The sequence below is a fragment of the Labrus mixtus genome, chromosome 4, assembly GCF_963584025.1.
Source record: "Labrus mixtus chromosome 4, fLabMix1.1, whole genome shotgun sequence".
NCBI lineage: Eukaryota > Metazoa > Chordata > Actinopteri > Labriformes > Labridae > Labrus > Labrus mixtus.
The window spans coordinates 5,586,669-5,609,846 of NC_083615.1; the positions used below are offsets into that span (position 1 = coordinate 5,586,669).

The 23,178-nt window shown below is 39.8% G+C and overlaps 2 protein-coding genes across 2 annotated transcripts; one reads left to right on the top strand and one right to left on the bottom strand.

The window, feature by feature from the left end:
• Window positions 1-971: 971 nt before the first annotated feature.
• On the top strand, window positions 972-14,384 carry alpk3a (alpha-kinase 3a). The gene is made up of 14 exons (XM_061035336.1): window positions 972-1,289; window positions 1,591-1,876; window positions 2,581-2,702; window positions 3,191-3,308; window positions 3,450-4,725; window positions 7,264-9,718; window positions 10,038-10,185; window positions 10,702-10,829; window positions 10,914-10,949; window positions 11,042-11,316; window positions 11,426-11,514; window positions 11,956-12,173; window positions 12,261-12,309; window positions 12,397-14,384. The coding sequence occupies exons 2-14, from the start codon at window positions 1,737-1,739 to the stop codon at window positions 12,728-12,730; spliced, it is 5,388 nt and encodes a 1,795-aa protein (XP_060891319.1). The 5' UTR covers window positions 972-1,289; window positions 1,591-1,736; the 3' UTR covers window positions 12,731-14,384.
• Window positions 14,385-15,129: 745 nt separating this feature from the next.
• Window positions 15,130-23,163, bottom strand: slc28a1 (solute carrier family 28 member 1). The gene is made up of 18 exons (XM_061035337.1): window positions 22,927-23,163; window positions 22,595-22,674; window positions 22,450-22,526; window positions 21,998-22,089; window positions 21,658-21,847; window positions 21,403-21,544; window positions 21,069-21,182; window positions 20,184-20,258; window positions 19,295-19,375; window positions 19,096-19,176; window positions 18,813-18,938; window positions 16,778-16,908; window positions 16,517-16,685; window positions 16,028-16,225; window positions 15,827-15,908; window positions 15,636-15,734; window positions 15,437-15,542; window positions 15,130-15,331 (listed from the first exon to the last, which is right to left on the bottom strand). Exons 1-18 carry the CDS (start codon window positions 22,928-22,930, stop codon window positions 15,214-15,216), a joined length of 1,965 nt encoding a protein of 654 aa, XP_060891320.1. The 5' UTR covers window positions 22,931-23,163; the 3' UTR covers window positions 15,130-15,213.
• Between the last annotated feature and the right edge of the window lie 15 nt (window positions 23,164-23,178).

The window sequence follows — 23,178 nt, forward strand, 5'->3', positions numbered from 1 at the left end:
CTCTTTCATCTACGGTATACTTGAAAAAAATAATACTTTCTCTTAATTTTAAATTATAAAGATGTGTTAATTTGCAAAACATCCTAACAAGCGAACCCCTTAACTGTTATGTCTTTATGAATCAGGTGAAAGATATGCATGCGGAGCCACTTTTATCGGCATTACGGTAATAAGGAACCTGTACTGGTTCACTGGAAATGATTCACAATGTCAAAATATTTTATAGGAATGATTTTGATCCAGGACAATATTGTTATTACTTAGTCAAGCTAACTTATTATTATATTCTTGACTTATGAAACAGACAAAAGTCCCAAATTTAAAAATAGCTGAAAAACACATTGCATGACCTTCCTGCTGTTTGTGAAGTGTGTCACATGGCTTTTAAACATTGAAATAAGTCATACACATTATTTTAATTATGTATGATGTTGTTATTACCTTTAATGCAATTATTATGGTTGGGTGGGATTAACATTATATTGACTATTAATGTTATTTTATAGCATTCCCTGCCAGGACATTTTTACAAAGAGTATAGGTCTTAATTCAAGTTTGCCTAACTCAGAAATGTATGCTGTTTGATAATGTTTTAGATAGAACAGTATGTTGCATAAAAATGTTTTGTTTTTTTTTAAATCCTGAATACAATTTCAACTATGAATGTATAAATGATCATCAAGTAAATACCATAATTAAACAACTCAACAGAGATGATATAACTAACTCATCAATATCCTAAATGACCCTTTTCTACAGAATAGATTTTATCTGCCGAGTCTGTTTTTGTCTAATTGATGTGAAATATGAGACGCAAGTGTCCCTCTATGTTTACCATGTGTTGCAATTCAAAGGGGGGGGCAGGCCTTTAGCAACTCTTGAGCAAAGCAGAGGACATAGACCTTTGGTTGTCACTGGCTACATCATGAAGACATGTTTTGCAAGTCCACATCCAACCCAACAGCAGTGTCTCACAAAGATGGGACACCCAATGTTATTTAGATAGATCAGAAACTATAGTGAGTACATTTTACAGCATAACTGTCAATTAGATAGTAGATATTCCAAAATATACGGTATGGTGTAAATGGTAAGCTTGATTAGAATCAGTCAACATTAATTGACTTCGTCTAAAACTTAGTTTTGGAAAATCTGATGTGCTCTTGCACCTATTTGTAGGGCTGCTAAAAATAGGCCCTGCTGGCAACACATGTGTGTCTATGATAGGCTGCTACTGAGATTTTCTCCACAGACTCCAGCTCCAAAGCAGCACCGACAACATCTCAATGGTAAGTTGAAAAATTAAGAAACTTTTGAGGTGACTGAGAACCACTTAAACTATATTCCTAACACTTAAAAGTAAATAACATGTCTTAGGTTGGTGTTTGACCACTAACAGTCCTTCCACAACCCGATAGCTGATACTATTTATAACCTGATCCACTGCGGCTACTTTGCTTGGTGAGAAAGGACAAGCATTAAGTCTGACTTTGAGTTTTATACAAGATAACCCAGTGTTGTGTTTTTTTTTTTGTTCACCTCCAGCAGGTTTTGTTACCATTCTGAAGTGTTTTCTTTTTTATGCAACAGGGGCTTTTACCTGGATAACACCAATAAAGTTGAGCCCTGCAAACAAGCTGTGGACGCGACCAGAGTAGTTTTATACTTTGGGTGACACTTTTATCACGGATTTTACCTTTTTTTTTTTTTTTTTTTGTGAAGTGCTTCAAAGGACAATGACTTCCAGAAGGCCAATGACTCGATCTTTTTCTGGCAATGGGAGGACAAGCAGCTTCAGTGAAGAGGAGGGCAGCTCTTCCAATGGCCGCCCAGAAAGCCGCAATCCTTACCTCTCTAATGTTAGGCCGGAAAACAGGTAGGCGCCCTTATTTACACCCATGTGTACACAGAGCGTGTCAATCTTTGATCTTGTTAATCAGATAAAAAGACTAAAGCAGAATGGTTGTCAAGAAAGATCATCTATAGGCGGGCAGTTTGAGCTACAACATTCACAAACCCTAAATGTGGATTAAAGTGCAATTTATCTATGAAGCTCAAATTCAAACCACTGAAAAAAGAAAGTTGTCCTTTTCAAAAAGAAGTCCAGATCTTTTTTTTTTATTATTTAGGTGGGTTCGATATACAGAGATCCTATTAATCATTTGCATCCCTTCATTTGCCTCTTCTCTGAATAGCTATTCAAGGTATTCTCACTACAGGCCAACGAGGTAATCCATACTTTCAAAACATTCCTCCCAACTAACATTTTAACCACAAAAAAACTGGTTGTCTCCAAGAATGAAACCACACACATTTTAACTGTAATGTAAGTGTCCAGTTTGTCCAGTGTTGCGTTCAATTACAGTGGTAAACACCGGTGTTAATGTTGTATTGACGACTCTGTTTGGCTTGATGTCTCACTCTTTCACACTCTCGTCACTACCAGAAATTCCCATTAACATCTTTTCCTCTTAATGAAGCAAGTCATTGGAATGCGCTGCACAACGGTGAAGAGGTCACTGAAATGACACCGTCTTCCTTATGAAAACAACCATCTAATGCATTTGTGTTTGCTTCCAGGAGCACATTGTGCAGCGTCATGGCTCAGCTGACTGAAGACATACAACCCTCCTTCGAGAACACCCTGAAATCAAAGGCAGTCTCAGAAAACTGTAATGTGAAATTCACTTGTGTCGTGTCTGGTGAGTCCTTGACAGCCTGTGTGGCATGCCTCTGCGTGTTCTTTGTTGGAGTAAATTCAACTTTTAGTCCTTTTTTTTTTTTTATATGAAGAGACAGGACGTGACTAATCTGAAAACAAAAGGAAACAGATCACTTTGCAAATGAAACATGCCGCTTATCATTCAAGCTGGTCTTTCAAGATGATCTGTTATTTGCTTCAGGCAGATTGGATGGGTGGGCCCGACCAACAGCAGCAGCTGTTCCTCTGTTACACATCACAACACTACATGATGCAACACAGCAACACATTCTTGTCAAAGCTTCTGTGCTCTATTTTACTTTATGTATGATTTCTCGAATTAAGTATTTCTATGAAAGGAACATTTCTGGCACACTTTGTCTTTAGACTTCATCCTTTGGTAGAGAGTATTAACAAGTAGTACATTGTGGCACTAAGAGTGAAATGTTGATTACTAAGCAGTTTACCGTTTACTAACCTTGTCTTTAGGTTACCCAGCTCCAGAGCTGAAGTGGTATAAAGATGATATGGAAATGGACCGGTATTGTGGACTTCCAAAATATGAAATTCGCCGTAATGGAAAAACCCACACCCTCCATATCTACAAGTATGTAGTATAACCTTTGAAGGATCTATTTCCACAGTTTCAATTACTAGGATTTGTGCTTTTGGAGTTTCTTTGCGTATTGTAATACAACAAGAATTCTAAGACAACATTTATAAAAAAAATAAATCATTTTGTTTACAGCTGCACATTGGAGGACGCAGCCATCTACCAGGTCTCTGCCTGCAATAGCAAAGGGATTGTCTCCTGTTCAGGAGTTTTAGAGGTTGGCACCATGAACGAGTATCAGATTCATCAGCGGTTCTTTTCCAAGCTGAAGCAGAAAGCAGAGAAGAAGAAAAACGAAATGGAGGGGCAGAACAAGAAAGAGGAAAAAGCTGTCATACAGAAAGAGCAATTGCGTAGTAGCCCGGAACGTCCCCCAAGAAAGCGCCCTGTCCCACCACCAGCGGTCAAGAAGCCGGAGGCTGTGGAACAGTTGGGAGCTGCTGCGGAAGCTAATGGAGTTAGCTCTGAAGCCAAGGACCCCGTGACATCCAAAGACAGTGACCTGGAGAAGGAGACTTCTCCATCTGAGAAAAGCATGGCTGTAAAGAAAATAAAGATCTCAAATGGAGAAGATGTTCCAGTTAGCAGCAGTAGCAAAAGCCATATGATGGGAAATGGAGGTGAAAACTGTTATGATGGAGGAATCAGTTTGGCACAGTTTCTGGCAGAGACTCTTCAGTCCCAGGCTGCGGAGGAGAAACAGAACTCACCTCGAGGAGAGAGACGCAAAGAGATGGACGTGTCTGCCGCAAGTGCAAGTGTGGAGAAAGATAGAGAGCAAGAGAGGATGCAGAAGGAGAGGGAGGAACAAGAGAAAGCACTAGAGGAAGCGCGGAAGAGAGAGAAAAGGAGGGAGGAAGAATTAGAAAGGGAGAGGCAGTTGGAGATGTCGCATGCAGTCCCTCATACAAAACATGGATCAGAAGTCAAACACCACAGCAAGGTTCACAAAGATCATGAACACCACAAAATCCCGGCTTCCATCTCCTCTATGCTCCACTCAGTCAAAGACTTCCTCTTTGGGAAGAATAAGAAGGACTCTCATGATCACATTGAGAACAAGGAGAGAGAGTTTGACAATTTGCGTCCTAAGCCGGAGACGCCGCCATCTTTTCGACTGCAAGCGACGCAAAATGAAGCGTGCAAGCCTCTTAAGGAGGACACTTTGCCGATGGAAATCGATAAGCGGAAGGAGCCCCCAGAAACGGTGACACTGGGGCGATGTGAGCACACGCATGAAGACAGCGTTCCCCACACTGAGCTGCCGCCACCCGAGAGCACAGGGGAGTCAACGACGCCGAGTGTCGAGGAGGCTGATGATGCTGCGGAGGCCATGGAGTTCTCTCAGGGGCCAGAGATCAGCAAGCCAGTTGAAGAAATGTCATTGTCTGCGCTTCACGTTCTCACTGAGGTATGTGCAGGGGTGTTGAAGGCAGCTGGCGGCCACTTGACAGTTATATATAGAGTGCATTTGTGTGACAAGATAGTACAAGAAGAACTACTTCAGGGCTGAAGCCTGAACTATGTCAACAATGGCCGACAAGGATTAGTCTTTGTGCTGCTGCCTGTTTTAAATGTGCTTAAAAAGAAGTTATGAAGTCTCATTAGTTAGATGTAAATTCATGGGGGAGTTCCCGTTAATCAGACAAAGCAGCTGCTTGTGAACATACAGTAAAATATCAATCATTAGTGACCGGTGGAGTGCGACAGCCTGGCCATGTGTGACTGTGGTTTACTGCATCAGTTACACATAATGCATGAGCAAACAAGTAACAGTGGGGGGGGGGAAATAAGAGTGTGGCTCCTTACACCTGGGGGTGGGGGCTGTTGGGTATGTTTGTTGAAAACTGTAAAATAGGTTGTGCATATCTCAGATGTTGACGCTGATGAGCGGAGCGCCAGTGCGTCAGAGATCACGATGAAACACGAGCGTTACAAGTTGTGCTCGTGTTACAAACAGGGCTCTCGGCGTGACAGACTGCCGTGCGGTCTGGACAAGCCGTTGTAGTGAGACTTCTGCGACAGGCCTTAGCTTGAAAGGAGGGCCTCGTCACATTGGACGCATTCCTCTCTGCCCCCCCACCACCACCACCCCCCACCCCCACCCCCTCACATCTTAAAATAAACCCCCTCCTCATCTAGCATTCAGAGAGGAAGACAGTAGTACTTTTATTTTCTCAAGTGTTAAGCTCGTAGAGTTGTTTCATGTCTGTCATGTGTGGGAATTAAAGCACTGTACAGTATAGGCTTCTACAAACGCTTACTGTGTTGTTTAGGGTCGTATTGACTTAATTTCATTCGATACTGTGACTCACTGGCTTTTGGCTTATTGATATGTTGATATGTACTGAAACTCTTTTTTTGATACATCCATAATTTAAAATATAAAATCTTCATTTAAAATAAAGATATTTATCACTCATTGAATAGTACATTTAAAGCACAGATATGTTGTTATATTAACTTAAAATTGACTGAAGTGTGTCTAAAGTTATAAACATGTACTTAAAATAATCTATTCTAAACTTTAGGTAGTAGATGAACAGTTTTTACTCAAAAATATCACAAATCCCTCTGTTCTGTCCGTTTTAAAGTTTAACCATGAGTTAGAAATCAGTTACAGCGTTAGACCTATAAATGAATCAAATTCAAATATGTTTTATTTAATTATTTAGTTCCTGAAATGTGCATTAACTGCAGGGACGCAGCACATCTAATGTGCACATTATGTATTGCACAATGACTCATCTAAAGGAGAACTGACGTTATATTCAGTTATTATCCACCTGCAGAGCGATTGTATGCCTGTAATGTGGAACTACCATCGGACCTTTACTGTGGTGGTCATATAATAAAGGAAGTCAAACCATTAATTTCAATAATGTCTTCTCACAAGTGTGGTGCCTATTGACACGTGTAGGTGTAGTGATGACCACAGCTTCTTTTTTAAACTGAATGTGACACCGGTTTCCTTCCATCGAAAGCAGCGACTTCTTTATTTCGAAGCAGCCACTGCTGGCCAAACACGTTGTCACGAGGCAGCCTGTGCCTCTGCTGCTCTTCCGCATTAATGTTTACGGTGTGAACAGCAACAGCAGGGACAGAATGGGGAAAGGCCTAACAACACTTCTGTCAAAATTAGATTACTTCCTTATTTATGATTAAAGTCTCTTGTTATTTGTCAGTTCACATTTGTGTATAACTGAATGTCCAGTTTTCTCAGACAGTGCAGAAAGGGGTGGTTATGATTCAATTATATCCCAGCTAGTTCTTCATGTAAACAACACACCATTTGTCAATGGTGGGGATTTCCCTGTCGTCTTTAGTTAAGATAACCCCTTGTTGGTTAATTTCAACATTTTATTGTAAGCCTGTCAGAGTAAACACTTGGTTTCAGCTACCTTGTACGTGACATGAAGTAAAGGAGTTCCTGAAATAAGCTGACACGTCATAAAACACAAAGGGTTTATCGACTTACTGCAGCTGTTCCGCATGTTATCTGAATGAATTCAAATCAACTAGTAATTGATCAATCACATTTGTTCAAAGGCTGATTACAGTTCTCCTTCTGTCTATCGTCATAGTGCTCCACTGCAATAACAAGTCTTTCTTGTCTGTCACTGTTTATGCTGCTGTTGATTTATGGCAGAAAAACATGTCTCGGTCTAAAAGTGTTGCAGTGCCACACCGTCAAAGGTCACTGAAGTAAGTTCCCCGAAAAAAGCTTCTGAAAAATAGTTAAAATATTTTTTGGGGAAAAATGAAATAAACTCCTCAACACCAAAACTGAATGTTTTGTCTCTCTGGAACAAAAAAAAGGAATCCAACATTTAAAAATAGTTTGAAAGCTTATGAATCAAAAACTAGCAGTGTTAGGTGTTTTTATGGATTTCAGTATGAAAGATATTAAGCCAAAACTAAAATGACTTTTTTTTTTCCATTTCATCAGGCTGTTCCTATACTCCGGAAAGAGCCAGAATCCCCGGTTGTTTCATCACTGCCCAGTCAGCAGGCAGCAGTAGATGACTCTTCACCCAGGGACGATATATCCGTCTCACCGAATACCCAAACCCCTAATGAAGGAAAATCCTCCCCCACCCTCACTAGCTTGGAAGAAAGCCGGACTCCCCCTCCCAGTGTTATCTTATCAGTGGACAGTCACAATCTTGGAGAGGCGCCCACTGAAACTGTGCAAGACGAGGATATGGGTGTTGATAATAAGGGCAAAGAAGGAGAACCAAACTCTAGTGAGGGCCCCTCTTACATTCAGTTACATGAGGAAGAGAAAGCCGAAGTGAAATCAGACCAACAGCCGTGCTCAGATGTTAACAGATCTGAGATTACTGAATTCACAACATCTACAGAGAGAAAAGAGACGTGTGAATCAAAAACCCCTAATCAAGGGCTGTCATCTCTGTGTGCTGTGACAGCGTACGGCGAAGAGAGACGTAATGTAAAAGAAGAGACCGAACACACTTCACTGAATCAGGAAATGGATATAGGATATCCGCCCAATGCGGCCTCGGAGACTTTAGAGCAGGGTGACCTAAAAATACAGCAGAGATGCAAATCTTCTGCACAGGAGGAAAGCAAAGTGGGCCGCGAGAAAAGTGCAATACTGAGTTCAAACTCGGGTTTAAGTGGTGTTGAAGAAAGTCCTTCTGTTTTAGAGAAGGAAGGGTTGTGCAACATTTCGAAAATATGCGAGCAGGCAGTTTTAGAAGGTGAGAACACTAGGCAGGAGAGTTTACCATCGGAAGTGGCGAAAGAAAAGAGAAATCAAATGGCAATAAATGAGGAGCTGAAAGAGTCGAAGAACGTGTCAGTAACACAGAACAGTGAAGGCGATGTGAGTGACGTTGAAGAGCACAGTAATGTTGCACAGCAGGATGGCAGTGAGAGGCAGCAGGGTTGGCCCTCGGGGAATATTCCTCAAATAAAAATATCTACCATCGAAGACACAACAGATGTTGAACCAACTGTTCCTAATGTAAACCCCACTGAAGATTTTATAATCCCAAAAATTGAAATAATTGAACCCGAGCTTAAAGAAGGCATTCTGCCACTCACTATTTTAGCACTGAATGAACCTGCTGTTTTGCAAAATCATGACTCAACACATGTGTCTGATGAAATAATACGAAACAACAGCATGACTGTTTCTCCGAGTGTGTTACCCATGCAGATTGGTACGCAGAATGATTATAACTTCTCACCCACAGAAAAAGTTGAGGAAGTTGCACAATTAGATGACGAGGCAGAAATGTCTGAGCGAAGGCGGCCACCTGGGGTAAGCCGCGAGCAGCTCCCTCAGATGGCGTTAGCATCCATTCCTGTTCAAAATGTTTTATGTGCTGATGACAAGGAGGCTGGCGTTTATGTAAACAGCAGTGTTTCAGATTCACAGCAGCCTTTTGAAACTGCAACCGTGCCCCTGTTTGTCGTTCCACCGATCTCTGTCACTTGTTATGAAAGTGACTCTGAACTGAGACAACCCACTCAAGCTGATCTGACACAGACTGAAACTTCAACTGTCATGCATAGGGGAACAGAGAATGATGTTGCCAATGCAATGACCGCCAATCCTGGAAAAACTCAAAGTGGAAAACTTAGCAAAAAACAAACGGCAGATAACGGTATTGAAAACAAAATTCCCTCTTTGCTCGATGAAGCTTTAACGCCAAAGGTTGGTGACATTGAGCCTTCATTCAGTAAAACAGCAGAAGACAACTTTGTCCCTGAAATCTTAAAGACGAAACCCCTTAAAGAGGCCAAGGCAGAAAACGGCGTGTCTTTGGAGGATTTGCAAAGAAACAGATCCTCTGTTGAAAGACTCTGCTCTAAACCCCCCACGTATCCATCTCTGAGCCCAGCCAGCCTCCGCAAATTCATGTCCAAAGCTGCTCAAGACGCAGACAGCGAGGCTGTGACAGCTGTCCCTCTGATCACAGTGGGCGACCGCCAGAGTGACAAGGCGGACGAAGATCTTAGCGGAGGCTCTACACCAACATCGTCCCTGTCCTGTGAAAGCAGTCCCCGGCTGAAACGCAGGGACAGCCTTACACTCATACGCTCTGCCACGCCAGAAGAGTTGGCCTCTGGAGCTCGTCGCAAAATATTCATCCCGAAACCGAAAGAGGACGGAGAAGGGGCTGTGGTCAGTGCACTGGATACTCAGGGCAAGAAAGAGAGCCCCTACATGTCGCCCAGCCAGGCTCGCAGAGCGGCGCTGCTACAAGCTCCCACAGGACAGAACACCCCACCTATGGAGAGGCGCTCCCCACTGCTGCCCCGCAGAAAGATCACCTTGGAGGTGCCAAAGGTCGTTGAGGAGCCGCCCACAGAAGATCAAACCAGCGCCAAACAAGAGGAGAAGACAGAAAAGAAGCTGGACCCTTTGAAAGGTAAAAACACGGCATCATCTGCGTAAAAGATTGTTCTTTTTTTCTCGAAAAGTTAAACAAGTTAAGCATATTTTTCGAGGAAACACTGTCACCTAGTTTATACAGTATACTTTCTTTTTGACACAATGATTAACATTTCATCCTCCATCACTCACACAATCTACTTATCATAGTGTTCCTGGTAAGCTCTCAATGTGAAAAGGTCTGATATTTATACCACTGTGTCAGAGGAAGTGGAAACACAAGACAGTCTCTACTCGCCGGTACAGTATATATTTACTTTGGTCTCCTCTCCCCCTCTCACACGCACACCCACCAGCTCCACAGGTCATCCGAAAGATCAGGGGAGAGCCATTCCCAGATGCCTCGGGACACCTGAAGCTGTGGTGCCAGTTCTTCAATGTGCTCAGCGACTCCACCATAAAGTGGTTCAGAGACGAGGTTGAGATACTAGAGGTGAAGAGAAGGTAAATCCCCCTCCTTGGTCACAGTGTTAACACCGTTCTAACCACCTGTTACACAAATCATGTTGTTCACTATATTGCAGGCATTAACACGATTACTTGTCTCCCTTTCTTCCTGCTACTGTTTTGAGGATTTCCAGCAAGGCATGACAATATGGACAGGTTCCAAATGTGAAACAATAATTGCAACAATACAAGGATTTGGAGTGCAGAGTCCATGGCCTCCTTTCATTCTTATATTCTCACTGCAGTGACATCGTGCTCATGTGACTGTGAACCCCACAGCTGTGCCACAGAGAGGTGAATCTCTGGCTAGACGCAGAAACTCTAACCTGACACAATATTTTTCCCATCTGCAGGGGGCATTAAAGATCTATATTTGTGCTTTCGGCTGCTGCATCAGCAGACTTGTGCCACGTAACCTGAAAGTTGGTGTTACAGTGACACCTTGAGGGTTGTTGATGAGTCCTCCATGTGACTTGTTCATAATTGTTTATTTTCCCCTGATGTTTCTTTCAGTGGAGGAGATGAAAGCCAAGTAGCTCTGGCTATTGTTCTCGCGTCCAGTCAAGACTGTGGGGTGTATGGCTGTACCATCAAGAATGAATATGGGACTGACACCACTGACTTCCTTCTCAGTGAAGACAGTAAGAAGCTGATTGGCTGGAAACATCAAGTCTCCATTTTACCTTTTAACTGTGCTTTTATAAGTGTTTTTTTGTGTTTTACAGTTCTGTCTGAGATACTCTTAAGAGATGATTTGGAAGGTAACACTTTTCAATCAGCTATAAAACATATTTTCTCACATTTTCTTTCAGTTAAAGCTTATTGAAATAACCGGTTCGCTTTTTTCCTACAGTCGGAGAGGAGATCGAGATGACGCCACTGCTGTTCACCAAAGGTCTGGCCGACTGTGGCAACTGGGGCGGCAAGTACTTTGGCCGCATCATGACCGAGGCGGCGAACATCGGAGAGGGCTGCGCTCACAAAGCCAGCAGAGTGAAGGTCATCTATGGCCTTGATCCCATTTTTGAGTCTGGAAGCGCTTGCATGATCAAAGTCCAAAGTCCCATCGCATATGGGACCAAACAGGAGAGCAACCTTACAGAGAGAAATCTAGTGATTACTAAGCAGGTGAGTGGTGGTTATAGTATCTACCAATAATTGGTAATGATTGCACCCAATAAAGTCGAGATTACGATTGCTGTACATAAATTGATTAATTTCCTTTGTGTGTTGCCAGGAATGCAAAGTCCAAAACATGATTCGAGAATACTGCAAAATCTTTGCAGCTGAAGCCAGAGTTATAGAGAACTTCGGCTACTCACTAGAGTAAGTACAGTAGCTCTGATTATAGACTTCTATCAAGATACACAAAAATTAGGGTGCCGTGTAGCCTAGCGGTCACGTTGAACGCCCCACGTACAGAGGCTGTTAACATTTCCTGTCTCTCTTCAGCTGTCCTATCCAAAAAAGCAAACATGGATAAAAAAAACAAACTTAAAAAAGTACATGTATATATAGAAAAAAACCTGGGACGCCAGTGGCTAAAGTGGTTAGTTTGCACACGTCATGTGCAGAGGCTGTAGTCCTGAAAACGGGCAGCCAGGTTTGAATCTGAAAATGTTATTCCCCACTCTCCCTCTGACTCTATCCACTATCTTATCTCTGTAATAAAGTTATAAAAGTACATTTTACTACTACTATATATATACACACACAATGGTCTTTTTAAACAACACACTACTTTCAACTTTCATGTGATGCCCACAGAGTGATTCCTCAGTACCTGATGTACCGGCCTGCAAACTCTGTGCCATATGCCACAGTGGAGGCTGATCTGAAGGGTGACTTCCTCAAGTATTGTACAATGGATCCTAAAGGCCAGCTGATTACAAAAACTGCTGCTGAAGTAGAGCAGAAATGCTGCACCTTCCAACACTGGATTCATCAGTGGACACATGGAAATCTGTTGGTCACTCAGCTAGAGGGTAAGACACACAATGTAGTAACTGAAGCAATCATTTATTGATTCTTGGGAATTACATGCTGTTATAATATTGTATCTATTTTTCCAGGTGTTGAAACAAAGATGACAAATATCAGAGTTGTGACAAAGTCAAAAGGGTTTGTATACACACCAGTACATTCACATGTAATTATTTGTTTTCTAATAGAATAGCTGGAGCATAAGTTTTTGCTTTTGTTTTTCAGATACCAAGGACTTACTGAAAACGCCTCACCGGAAGTGTTTGAACAGTTCCTGACTACCCATCAGTGCAACTACTACTGTGGACTGCTTAGCCTGCAACCGTTAAAGACAGTGGACAGTCTGCAGACCAGCAAGACAAAGGGCTCCCGGAGCCCCCTGCTCAACCGCAAGTTGGGCTCCAGCCCACAGATGCAGCGGAAAGGACACAGCCCGCAGATGCTTAGAAAGGCTAACTCTAGCCCAAAGGTAACTAAAAAAGTTCAGGAGACAGAGGACAATAAATCCGACACTAAACCAAAGCCAACAGAAACTGCCGCTGCCCTTGAGATGAGGTAGAAAAAAAGTGCCTTTTTTTGTTTCAAGCAAGATGTTATTGCTTCGAATGTTTAAGTGGTACCAGTTGTTTCCAGTTTCTAAGAAGACTTGAAGAGTAAGGTTATCTGAAAAGGGAGGTTTGTTGACCTGACATGTCATAAAGAATTACTGTGAATTTCTCCGTCAGCATTGCAGTTACAGTATGAGACATCCATCCTCCTTCTGTAGTGAAAAGATTTATGAGGACGTTTGCAGAAATGTGCATGGGTTTAACGACTTTATAGCCCTAAGATACCAACCAGCAAAAACAGTTGTGTTTTTTTTTTTTTTTTTTTATTTTAGAATAAAAATAAAAAACTGTGCCACATAAGGTTAGCCAAAACGTGCATATTATACCGTTTGAAACACGTGCCTTAGATATTTTAAACTCTACAAGTTGACAAATAGCTCCAAGCTACATTTGTCAACTCAAAACATCACCGAACTGTGTGACAAACCATAGGATATGCACTGAAACTTGTTTTTGTTTTAAAAATCATTTCAGTAGTTTAATTTGAATAGTTATGGAACCACAGAAACAGAGGGGGCTGAGGTAATCTGTCCATGCTGAACACTACATGTTTATCTGTGATGTACAGTATGTTGGTGGGACTTAATGTTTTATTATGGATTTATTGTTTCCATTAGAACTGATTATGCAGCATTTCCTTTTACAGCACAGTTGAACTCATGCTGTTGACTGACAGCTCTGTTTTTGTTCAAAGATGTTTGTGAGCACCTTGTTTTTGGCATTATTTTGTAGTATTTCTTTAAGTCTTTTGATGTTGTGTGTCTGTGTCTTTAATCAGTCCTCGTACAGTTTTTCCAGCAAATGTCACATGCAAAGCAATGAGCAATAAGGGGCTTACCAGTAAACTCTTTAACTATGGTATGCTCAAGCTAATTGACATGCAAAGTATGTGTTTTCTTAAGTAGAAAGGAAGCTTCTGAATCAGCGTATAACAACTATTAGGACCTGACCTATGGACTGTGGGCTAAAGGCAGACTGACAGAATTTTCAGAAGCCTATTTGTCGCTCAGTAAGGCTCCCTGTGTAAAATCTGAGAAGTCTATGTACACTGAGAATCACCTCTTTATCCAAACAGGGGGCTTTTGTTGGTGTAAAGCTGGTGAACAGTAATCAGACTTATCTTAAGGGTTTCATATTTAAATAAAAAAACATAGTTGCTATGCCAGCATGGACTTTAATATAATTTACTATATTCTGTCAAGCAGGACTTCGCACAGGTATTCATGTTTGAATTCCAACATGAATCATTTAACAGGTCATTAAAATCTGACAAGAACACTTCAGGAATATCAGGAAACATTATCGTTTAATGAGTAATCAGTCTTCACATTAGTCCAAATTGCCACTCTTAACCCAACAAGAGTGAAACAATTGACTGCAATGACACAAAAGTGTAAAATATATTGAAATGAAGCGAAAGTTTAGAAAAGCAGATGTTGGTGTTGAGGTTTAATGTCATGCAAGAAAAGTGTTGTATTGTATTTATGTGTACATAAAGTCACAGGACTAAATATCTGCAGTATAGTTTGAAGAAATTGTTAACATGAGAATGAGTGAGACAATGAATGAGTAATTGAGAAAGAAGAATAAACGTAATTTCCAGTATGTTCTGTCTTGGTCATGTTACGTCATGTCTTCTCTTTTTTTTGTATAGGTCACGTATATCCCCCCCATAGGATTTGGGTGTGATTGATTGACTGATTAAATTTATTTCAGACATATCAAATAAAATCAAACATATCAAAAATACAAAACAAAATGAAAAGCACGAAAATACAATAAACAAAAACAATGTTAAAATTATTTCACAGAAAAAGAAAAAGCAAATTACCAGTAAATGTCACACATTTTATTTGAAATATTTACATTTATCAAACTGTTGGTGCCTGAGTATTTCCTGAGGTAAATATGTCTTAAAGGTCACATATTATGCAAAATACACTTAACCATGTTTTTCTAACACTTACAGTATAGGTGACCCTTGTCTGTCTACAAACCCCCTACATGACAAAAGTCCATCCTCTCTGTTAATTCCCTGCTCCACTTTTTAGAAAATGTGTGCTCAAACAGGCCTTTTGGAGATTTCCCCTTTGTGACATCACAAAGGGCAGTACACATGCTCACTTGCATTTAAAGCTTGTGCATGATCAAATACAGGATCAGAGTGGATTTTGAGCAAGAAACTTCACAGACATGTTTTGGGGAGCTCTGAGACTATTTTAAAACTGGTTGAAAAGGAGAATAATGTGTGACCTTTAAGGTATGTCCTTTAAATCTTTTTGACTTTGAAAAAAGTCAGAACCCAAATAAATTTATAATAAAATACAAGAAAGTTACATTCACCTAAGCTTTACATTTTTTACATGAACGGTGACACAAATGTACAAATGTGAAATTACAGTATAAAACAGACAGTGTTGTGTATTTGTCTCCTCTACACGCAAACTGCTTGAGAAAGACCACAACAGTTACAACAGTTAGAGAAAAACAAAGTGACATTTACTACGTTGTTCCAAGATCCTTCAAATGAGATGTTCCCATTGTTTACAGTGCTGCAAGAGAATTCATGTAACATGTGAGATCAAAGAGCACCACATAACAGTGAGATATATTAAAATATTTAATATCATGGCGCAAAAAAAAATGTCTGTGCTTACTTGTGAAAGAGGTCTTGGCAGCAAGTTTCTATGTTTAAATCTGAGGCATTGAAAGCAGCTTTCTCAAACAGCCCGACACAGTCAAGTGGAGGAACAAAGAGGATCCCTGAGGCATCAAGTGAAAGAGAAACTTAGTTATATTGCAATAAGAAACAAGCTGAGGTACATTGCCAGTTCTATCCAAAAGCTCTTACTGTACCTGCGATGCAAGCATTTATAAGAGATACACAAGTCCCAGTGATCATAGCTCTCAACACCAGGGACGAGACGTCGCCTCTTCTGGATGGGCATATGGACGCTTTGAGAAAAAAACATGTGTTAGAAAACATCATGGAGAGTATGAGGACGTTCTGTCGGGGCAGGGTGGAAACATTACAAAAACACACTCACCTAGGCCTCCAATCACAATACCCAGAGAGCTGAGGTTGGCAAACCCACAAAGAGCGTAAGTGGTGATAATTTCTGATCGGACCTGAAACATGACCATGAACAAAATCAGGATTTTAAAGTTCTTTTCAATTCAAAAATGCGGCAATGAATTGATACTTTTTATCGTATCCTCACATGCAACTGAAATGATGAATTACTCACAGAAATCCATTGTTTTACGCCACCAATAACTTCATCAACACCAGTGAGTCTGTTGACTTTCAGTTTAGATAACTTCTCATAAGCAACAAACTCATTGAGGAAGAGCTTCGTGCCGATTAGCTCAGCCACAGTGAAACTGTCCTCGTATGGTATCCCCATCATAAAGGCCACAGGCATGAAGACGTACGAACAGATCAGCTGTGAACACAGAACCACATGAGCTAATCCTGTTATTGTTTGCCATATCTATTAAAAGCAAGCTTCCTACTTAAAATGTACACATGAAAAGTTAAATAACTTTTTATACTTTTTTTCTTCTGATCTTGTTAGATATTAATATTGTAGGCACTTTTTTTAAAAATCTTTTTACCACCTGCACATTTAAGATAACCTCTTTTGATTTAGTACAATTTTATTATGATGATTTATCACCTTCTAAAAGTAACATGCATGTCTCATTTACATTATCAGTCTTTGGCTTAAACATACCTGAAATGTGAGTTCAGGATATCCCACCATACTTCCGAACCAGCTAAAAGCTTTATTTATGAATCCCAGGATGGCAAGGAACGCAATCAGATTTGCAGCAATGTTAGCTACAAGACCTATTGAAGCAGATGCTCCGCTGCTGGCAGCCTCCAAAATGTTCTGTTCATCTCTAAGGGAGTTTAAAAAATAATCAAATTTAGTTCTCAAAAGCAGGAGCATCATTTTTGAGAAGAAAACAAAAACAAGGACAAATATACGCACCCGCAATCCACTTTAATATTTTTCTCAGACTTGCAGGGACTCTCCTCTGTCTCTGGATAAGACAGCTTGGAGATGGCCAAGGCACAGGGAGCAGCCATCACAGAGGCTGATATCAAGGAAGAGGCATCAATCTGCAAAATTAGAAGACGTTATATTAAATCCAGGGTGGCTGGGGTGCCGTTTCAGTAAAAAGCAGCACAGAAATTGTCATAAATATTCTTCATTTTTAGAGTTACTGTTTTTGGACTCCATCCTAGCATGCTACATAGATTTGTACTCAGACCAACAGGCACCTGTTGGACATATTCAGCTGAGGCAATGACCTACCTGCACATGGTGTGAGATTGTGTAACAATTAAGAGTTTCTAGGTGCCTTTGCAGTTACCTGAAAAGCTACACTGTACTGTAGATGGAAAGGTGCTTCAGCTCCCATCATTCAAGACTGGTACCATGCACTTGCAAAAATAGCTGAACTGGATAGAGTCATATACAGCAACAGATTCTGTGTGTTGATATGACAAGATCTGGGGGCCTTTTCTTTTACTTTATGACATGACTCTTGTTTTATTTTTGATCTGTGAGTTTCATATGATATTAACATTTAAAGGCCTATTCAAATAGGCAGGAATTTATTACATATTGTATATTTAAATATTTATATTTAAAGCAATTGCTCAGTTAGTGTGGACATTGACAATATATCAGTGGGAAAATTATTTTTCTTACTTTAATAATGTTTATTTATATGTATGTTAATGTGTGTATTTGTGTGTATGTATATGTATTTATGTACGAGACCGGGAACATGTTGGGGGTTTAGGAACATCTAGCTCCTGTATGAACTCTGTTTGCTTGTTGTTGTTTTGTTTTATTCAATGCATGTTTCTGTCTTTATTTTTAAAAACCAGTTTTTGAAATAATGACATGTCAAAGACAACATAAGATTTTGTTGTGATTTTAAACCTCACGGCAATTAAAGCAATTGGGGCTTCATTGTGTGTTTTTACACCGTGACCATACAAACATAAGCTTACAGGCACGGCTTCAGCTCTGGGAAACAACAAGTCTTGCAACATCACCATCACCATAAAATAACGGACGAGTCAATAAACAATTACAACACAGCTCCACTAATGTTGAAGTCAAACCTTTCCCATTCATTCATAACAGTACTGTCATGTATTATTAAAAGTTTACACTGATTTAAACAACGTGGCGTTTTCTCAAGTCGCCTTATTTGGTCATAATATTTATATATACTGTATTTATTTATTTGTGCCTGCTCAACAGCAGAGCCACTGCGCATCATCAACCTCTCATTACAAACGGTTGTTACTCTTTTACCTTTATAACTTGTCTTGTTTAGCTTCTGGATGCCAGTAATATGGTTAATCTGTGAGCAACTTCCTTTAGCGATAACCATAAACTATACGATATGATGCAAATTTGTCTTGGAGTCAAGAAATCTTCTGGCATTTGTCCATCAAACTTTAATAGCTTTCAGACTTTTGTTGGCTCTTACTGGAGATTCATGGGTTAGGCTCGCTGGAAAATCTCCAGAAAGATTTTGTTATGATGACCTAACAGGCTAGTTTGTTTCCAGCGGGAACTTTATTCAGAAAGAATGAGTATTTATTGTGACACACCCCTCAGCACATTCCTTGGACCCATTCTTTATTATCTCTACATGCTGGAATAAAACATAATCATCTGCTAACACAGTAATGGTTTCCATTGTACTGCATGTTGTCACCAAATAATTGATTTAAAGTATTATACTTTCATTGACTTAATAAGTCACTCATCCCAGGTTAAATCACTGGTGAAAATATTGCTGTTGTTGGGCTGATACTGTCACATTAAAGGGTTCTCGCTCCTGGACCGTAGTCCATGGCTATGCTGCATTTAGTTTATACGCCAGACTCACTAGCTATGTGTTTTTACTTTAATCACTTTTTTATTAAATCAGCTGTTTAATCAGTTTCAAAATGTTGTGGATGCATGATGTGATGGCATGACAGCGGTTTTGTCTCACCCCAAAGGTGATGAATGCTCCCATGACACTGCCTGCAATGGTGGCGAATCCACCAACCAAAACAGCATGGATTTCAGATTTGGTCATGTCCTTCAAATAAGGGCGAATCAACAGCGGAGCCTCAGTCTGATGCACAAACACATGGAGAAAAAGTCAAGTAGAGCTAGTATATATATATATATTTTTTTTTGAAACACAGATATGAATGATTGTTAAATTTGTAATAAAACCAATGTTTAGTAAATTTAAGTGTTGCAAAGACATCAAGTCTCGCCTAGAGTACCTGCCCAACAAATATATTCCCTGCAACACTCAAGGTCTCTGTGGGAGAGGTTCCCATCGTTATCTGCATAACCCATGAGATCTGTGTGGACAAAAACACATGGCACTTGGTCATAGTATGTCACTGCAGGTATAAGCAGAATACATGCAGACCTGCAGGAACCTATAGGATACCATAATATAAAACTTTTTTTTTTTACCTTCAAGATAAGCCACTGCATGACCCCCAAGAAGTAAAGCACGGACATCACAGAGCTGAAGAAGACAACGATGGGCAAAGCCTGAAAAAGAAGTTAAAACTTAACATGAACATACAATTTCAGGAACGTGTTATTTTGGTTAGGTGCCTGTATTGAAGAAAGTTTGTATTATCAATCACTGATCAACTTTTTGTATATTCATTTATTGCAATTTTTAACATCACATGTTATCAAATGTCATCACTTATTTTGTTCATCCTGGCACATTTAAACATTTATTAGTTTCACATAGAAAATGAAGGAAATAAAGTAAAGATAGGAGGACATCGAAAAGAGTCAAAACGGGAAAAAAGCAATAAATAAATAAGATAAAAATAAGAGAGGAGGGGCGGATCCTTCAGGGCTCTTGTAATTCAAATGTATTTATTCTCCACTCCATCTGTTTCCTTTACCCACCTACTCCAGTTTCTTAGGAATTCCTCTTCTCTGTTTTTCAGCCTTTAAGTGATTCGCTCCATTTCTTTAATTTCTTCAACTCTAAATGCAGTAAAAGATGGTGATTTGACATCCACCCAGCTGCCTGTGATTCACTTCAATGCAGCTAAATACAAATATTTATCTCATTCCCTCTCTATTCCTGATACCTACAGTATACCTGTTTTTTCTATTCTATTTATCGTCCATTTGGATGGATGTTTTAGTGCAAACTGCGACACAAATTTTCCTCTCTTATTATACAGTATAATGAAGACAACTTTGGTGGAGGGTTAACTTTGTAATGTTGGCTGGCTGTGGTTGTTTCTGTAAATGAAAAACAGGTATGACATTCTCTTGAACTGACCTCCAACACAAGAGGAAAGTAAATATTATAAAGTACTGATCGACTTACTTGAAAGGCAAAGATGTCTTGGAGGAGATCCCCAAAGACAAAGGATGAGCCTTCTTTGGCGTAGTTAAGGAATATCTGTCAGTATAAGACAAAGAGGAGACATGGCTGTATTATATCACATGTTTTTCTTTCCTCAATTAATTCGTCTATGATATGGTTTTTACAACAGGAAGTCATGAAACTAAATCTGTAGCTGTCAATAGGTTGGATTACACATTAAGAGGTGATAAACAGGCCATATGCATGTGCCCAAAGTACACTATCAATTTCAATCAATCAATCAATTTTTATTTGTATAGCGTCAACTCATAACAAGTGTTATCTCGAGACACTTTACAAAAAGCAGGTAAAATACCTTACTCTTTGTCTGTTCACATTACAAAAGAGCAGGTAATAAGACCTTACTTATTGCTATGTTACAAAGATCCGGCCTATACATCACTACCTCAACTCTTGTAAACTCAAGGAAACGGTTGTACAGCTTGATAAGATGGCTTTGAAGATAAGCACTTGTGTTCTTTACAGTTAAAGAATATTGCACCCTGGAGACTTTACTGCATGTCTTACGAGTAAAGTCTGTTATACAGACCGGAAAGATCATTACTTTTACTGTATTAGACAGACTGTTCACATTTTGATATCAATAATGTAACACAACATGGACATCATTTGGTTTTAAGATTCCTAATAATAATAATAATAATAATAATGTTCTAATAGCTATTGATGTTATTTGCAATTGAAGAATTTGAGGCCACAAACAAAGCCAAAAAATCTGCTGACTGTTGAAAATTGTACACCTTTTTTCCTTCAAACCTGCATGTAGAGAAAAGCATCTTGTTCTAACACAGTTTGTTACATATAGAGCATAAGGAGGACATCCACCTTCACTTGATCTCCCAGCCAATTGAAAGCTATCAGTCCAGGTTGTGTTCTTATTACGAAAAGGCCGATGCAGAACTGCAATCCAAGGCCCCAAAACACAGGTCTCCATGATACCTGAAAAGTTCAAAAATAAAATGAGGAAGCCATTGGATCATAGGTGTTATTGCAAGGAAGCCCTTTTGCTAAACCTTTTAACGACAGGTGCACAAGGCCAAATGGTATCTCAGCACGACTTGCTTTAGATAAGATGAACGATAAGGCCTCTGCATGTTACGAAACATTTGTCAGTTATAACTCCATCCATAACAAGAGTCAGTGTTAAAAAAAAACTCACAGCAGTCCTGTGTGCTGACAACAGGAATATAAGCAGGACAAACATGAGCACACCTCCAAATGAGATAAGCTGCTCAGGACGTTTGCTTGTGTCTATGACCAGCCACGCCACAAGCAGAGCCACAATCAGTAAGATGAAAACCCTGTAAAGAAAATAAAAACACACACCCCACACCCGTTAAAAAAAAAATCCAATCATGTGAAGCGCATGATCGTTTGATTGGTCATCACAAACTAAACTAGTTTACTCACTCACCATTTCATCCATTTCAAATTAGATTTAAAGCATGTAATTGCGGGTCCGAAACACCTGCAGATGCTTTCTCCTTTGTACTCCTTCAGGAGATCATATGATTTGGACAGAACAGCCACACTGGTAAGGACTACAAGAGCGATGGCCCTTTGGAAATCCAAAACGCAGGCTGTGATAAAGTATGCCACATAACCTTTGGGAGATAAGAGAGCATTAGATCATGAATCCTCAACTGTATTCACATTATTCCTTTGTGATAGTCTTCAACCAAGTCAAAGAAAAAACTGAGTAAACTTAAAACCGTGTATACTTCAAGTACAAATAAACAGAGTTTTAACAATACCTGCTCCAAGTATGCCCAGCACGACATATTTGAAGGTTTTTGAGTGAGCCTTGATGTAATCCTCTGTGGCATTAATAGGCTTTGTAACATTGCTGGATGGGAGGTTAAATAAAAAAGTAAGGTCAAATTGTGTAAACAATAAGATCAAATATCTGTCCCTTGAATTATTTCAAAGTGCCGTCTTTCACACAATTAAAGACTAAAATAGCTTATTTGCCAAAGAGTATTGTATGTTTAGAATACAGTAAGATTTGAACATGTTTAAAGTGTAAAGTAAAACAGAAAACAGCATAGCTCTTTGCATGTTAATCAAGCACATGCAGTACATTCAGCTTCAGTATTAACAACATCAACGCAGAGATTTTTAGCTGTACAAGTGCATACCCAGAAGTATTAAATCCACAATAAAACAACTGCACCCTCACACAATGCAATCAAATGAACACACACACCTTAAGTATGATCCCAGTCCCTTTTTAGTCTTTTTAAGCTCACTTTTGATGCTGCTAGTATCAGAAATGTTGTCCGCCTGAGAAAAACAGAAGCATTTTATTTCAGAAATGAATCACACAGAGCCAACGGTAGTGTTACACATACCTCTATTTCAAAAGCCGGGTTGTCCACACCGTTTCCGTGGGTGTAGGGTACATTTGTGAGCTGCACTTCATTGAGTTCCACTGAAAAACACAAGCACTGTTTACTTCCATATGCAGCCCCCTTTGGGATAGCAGCGTCAACTTTTACAAGCAGTAATGCCAAACAAGTAACAAGCTGTGTTTCTGTTTACTCTGAGATAAAAAAAAAAAAAATCTAAAATTAGTGCCCAGTGTCCACGTGGCTTATCTTTCAAGAACGGTTTACAAAAATTCCAGTTCACAAGTGCAAAACAAAGAGCTTAATTAAGGGAAAAAGTAGAGCTAATGGCTTACTCATTGTGCGTCCTCCTACACCAGGCTGTCAAATGCTGTGTTGTAAAATACACTGCAGGAAAAACTACTCTGTACTATGAAACCTCTTATTATTAATTAACAGACACCTTATGGAGGGTACTGCTCTGATTTGTCTCAGGAGGAACAGGATATAGGCACAAGTGTGACAATGCAACAAAATTGATTACATGGACCTTAAGCAGCTACATTCAATTGGACGTGATGTTGGAAAGTGATGGCTGAACTTGATAA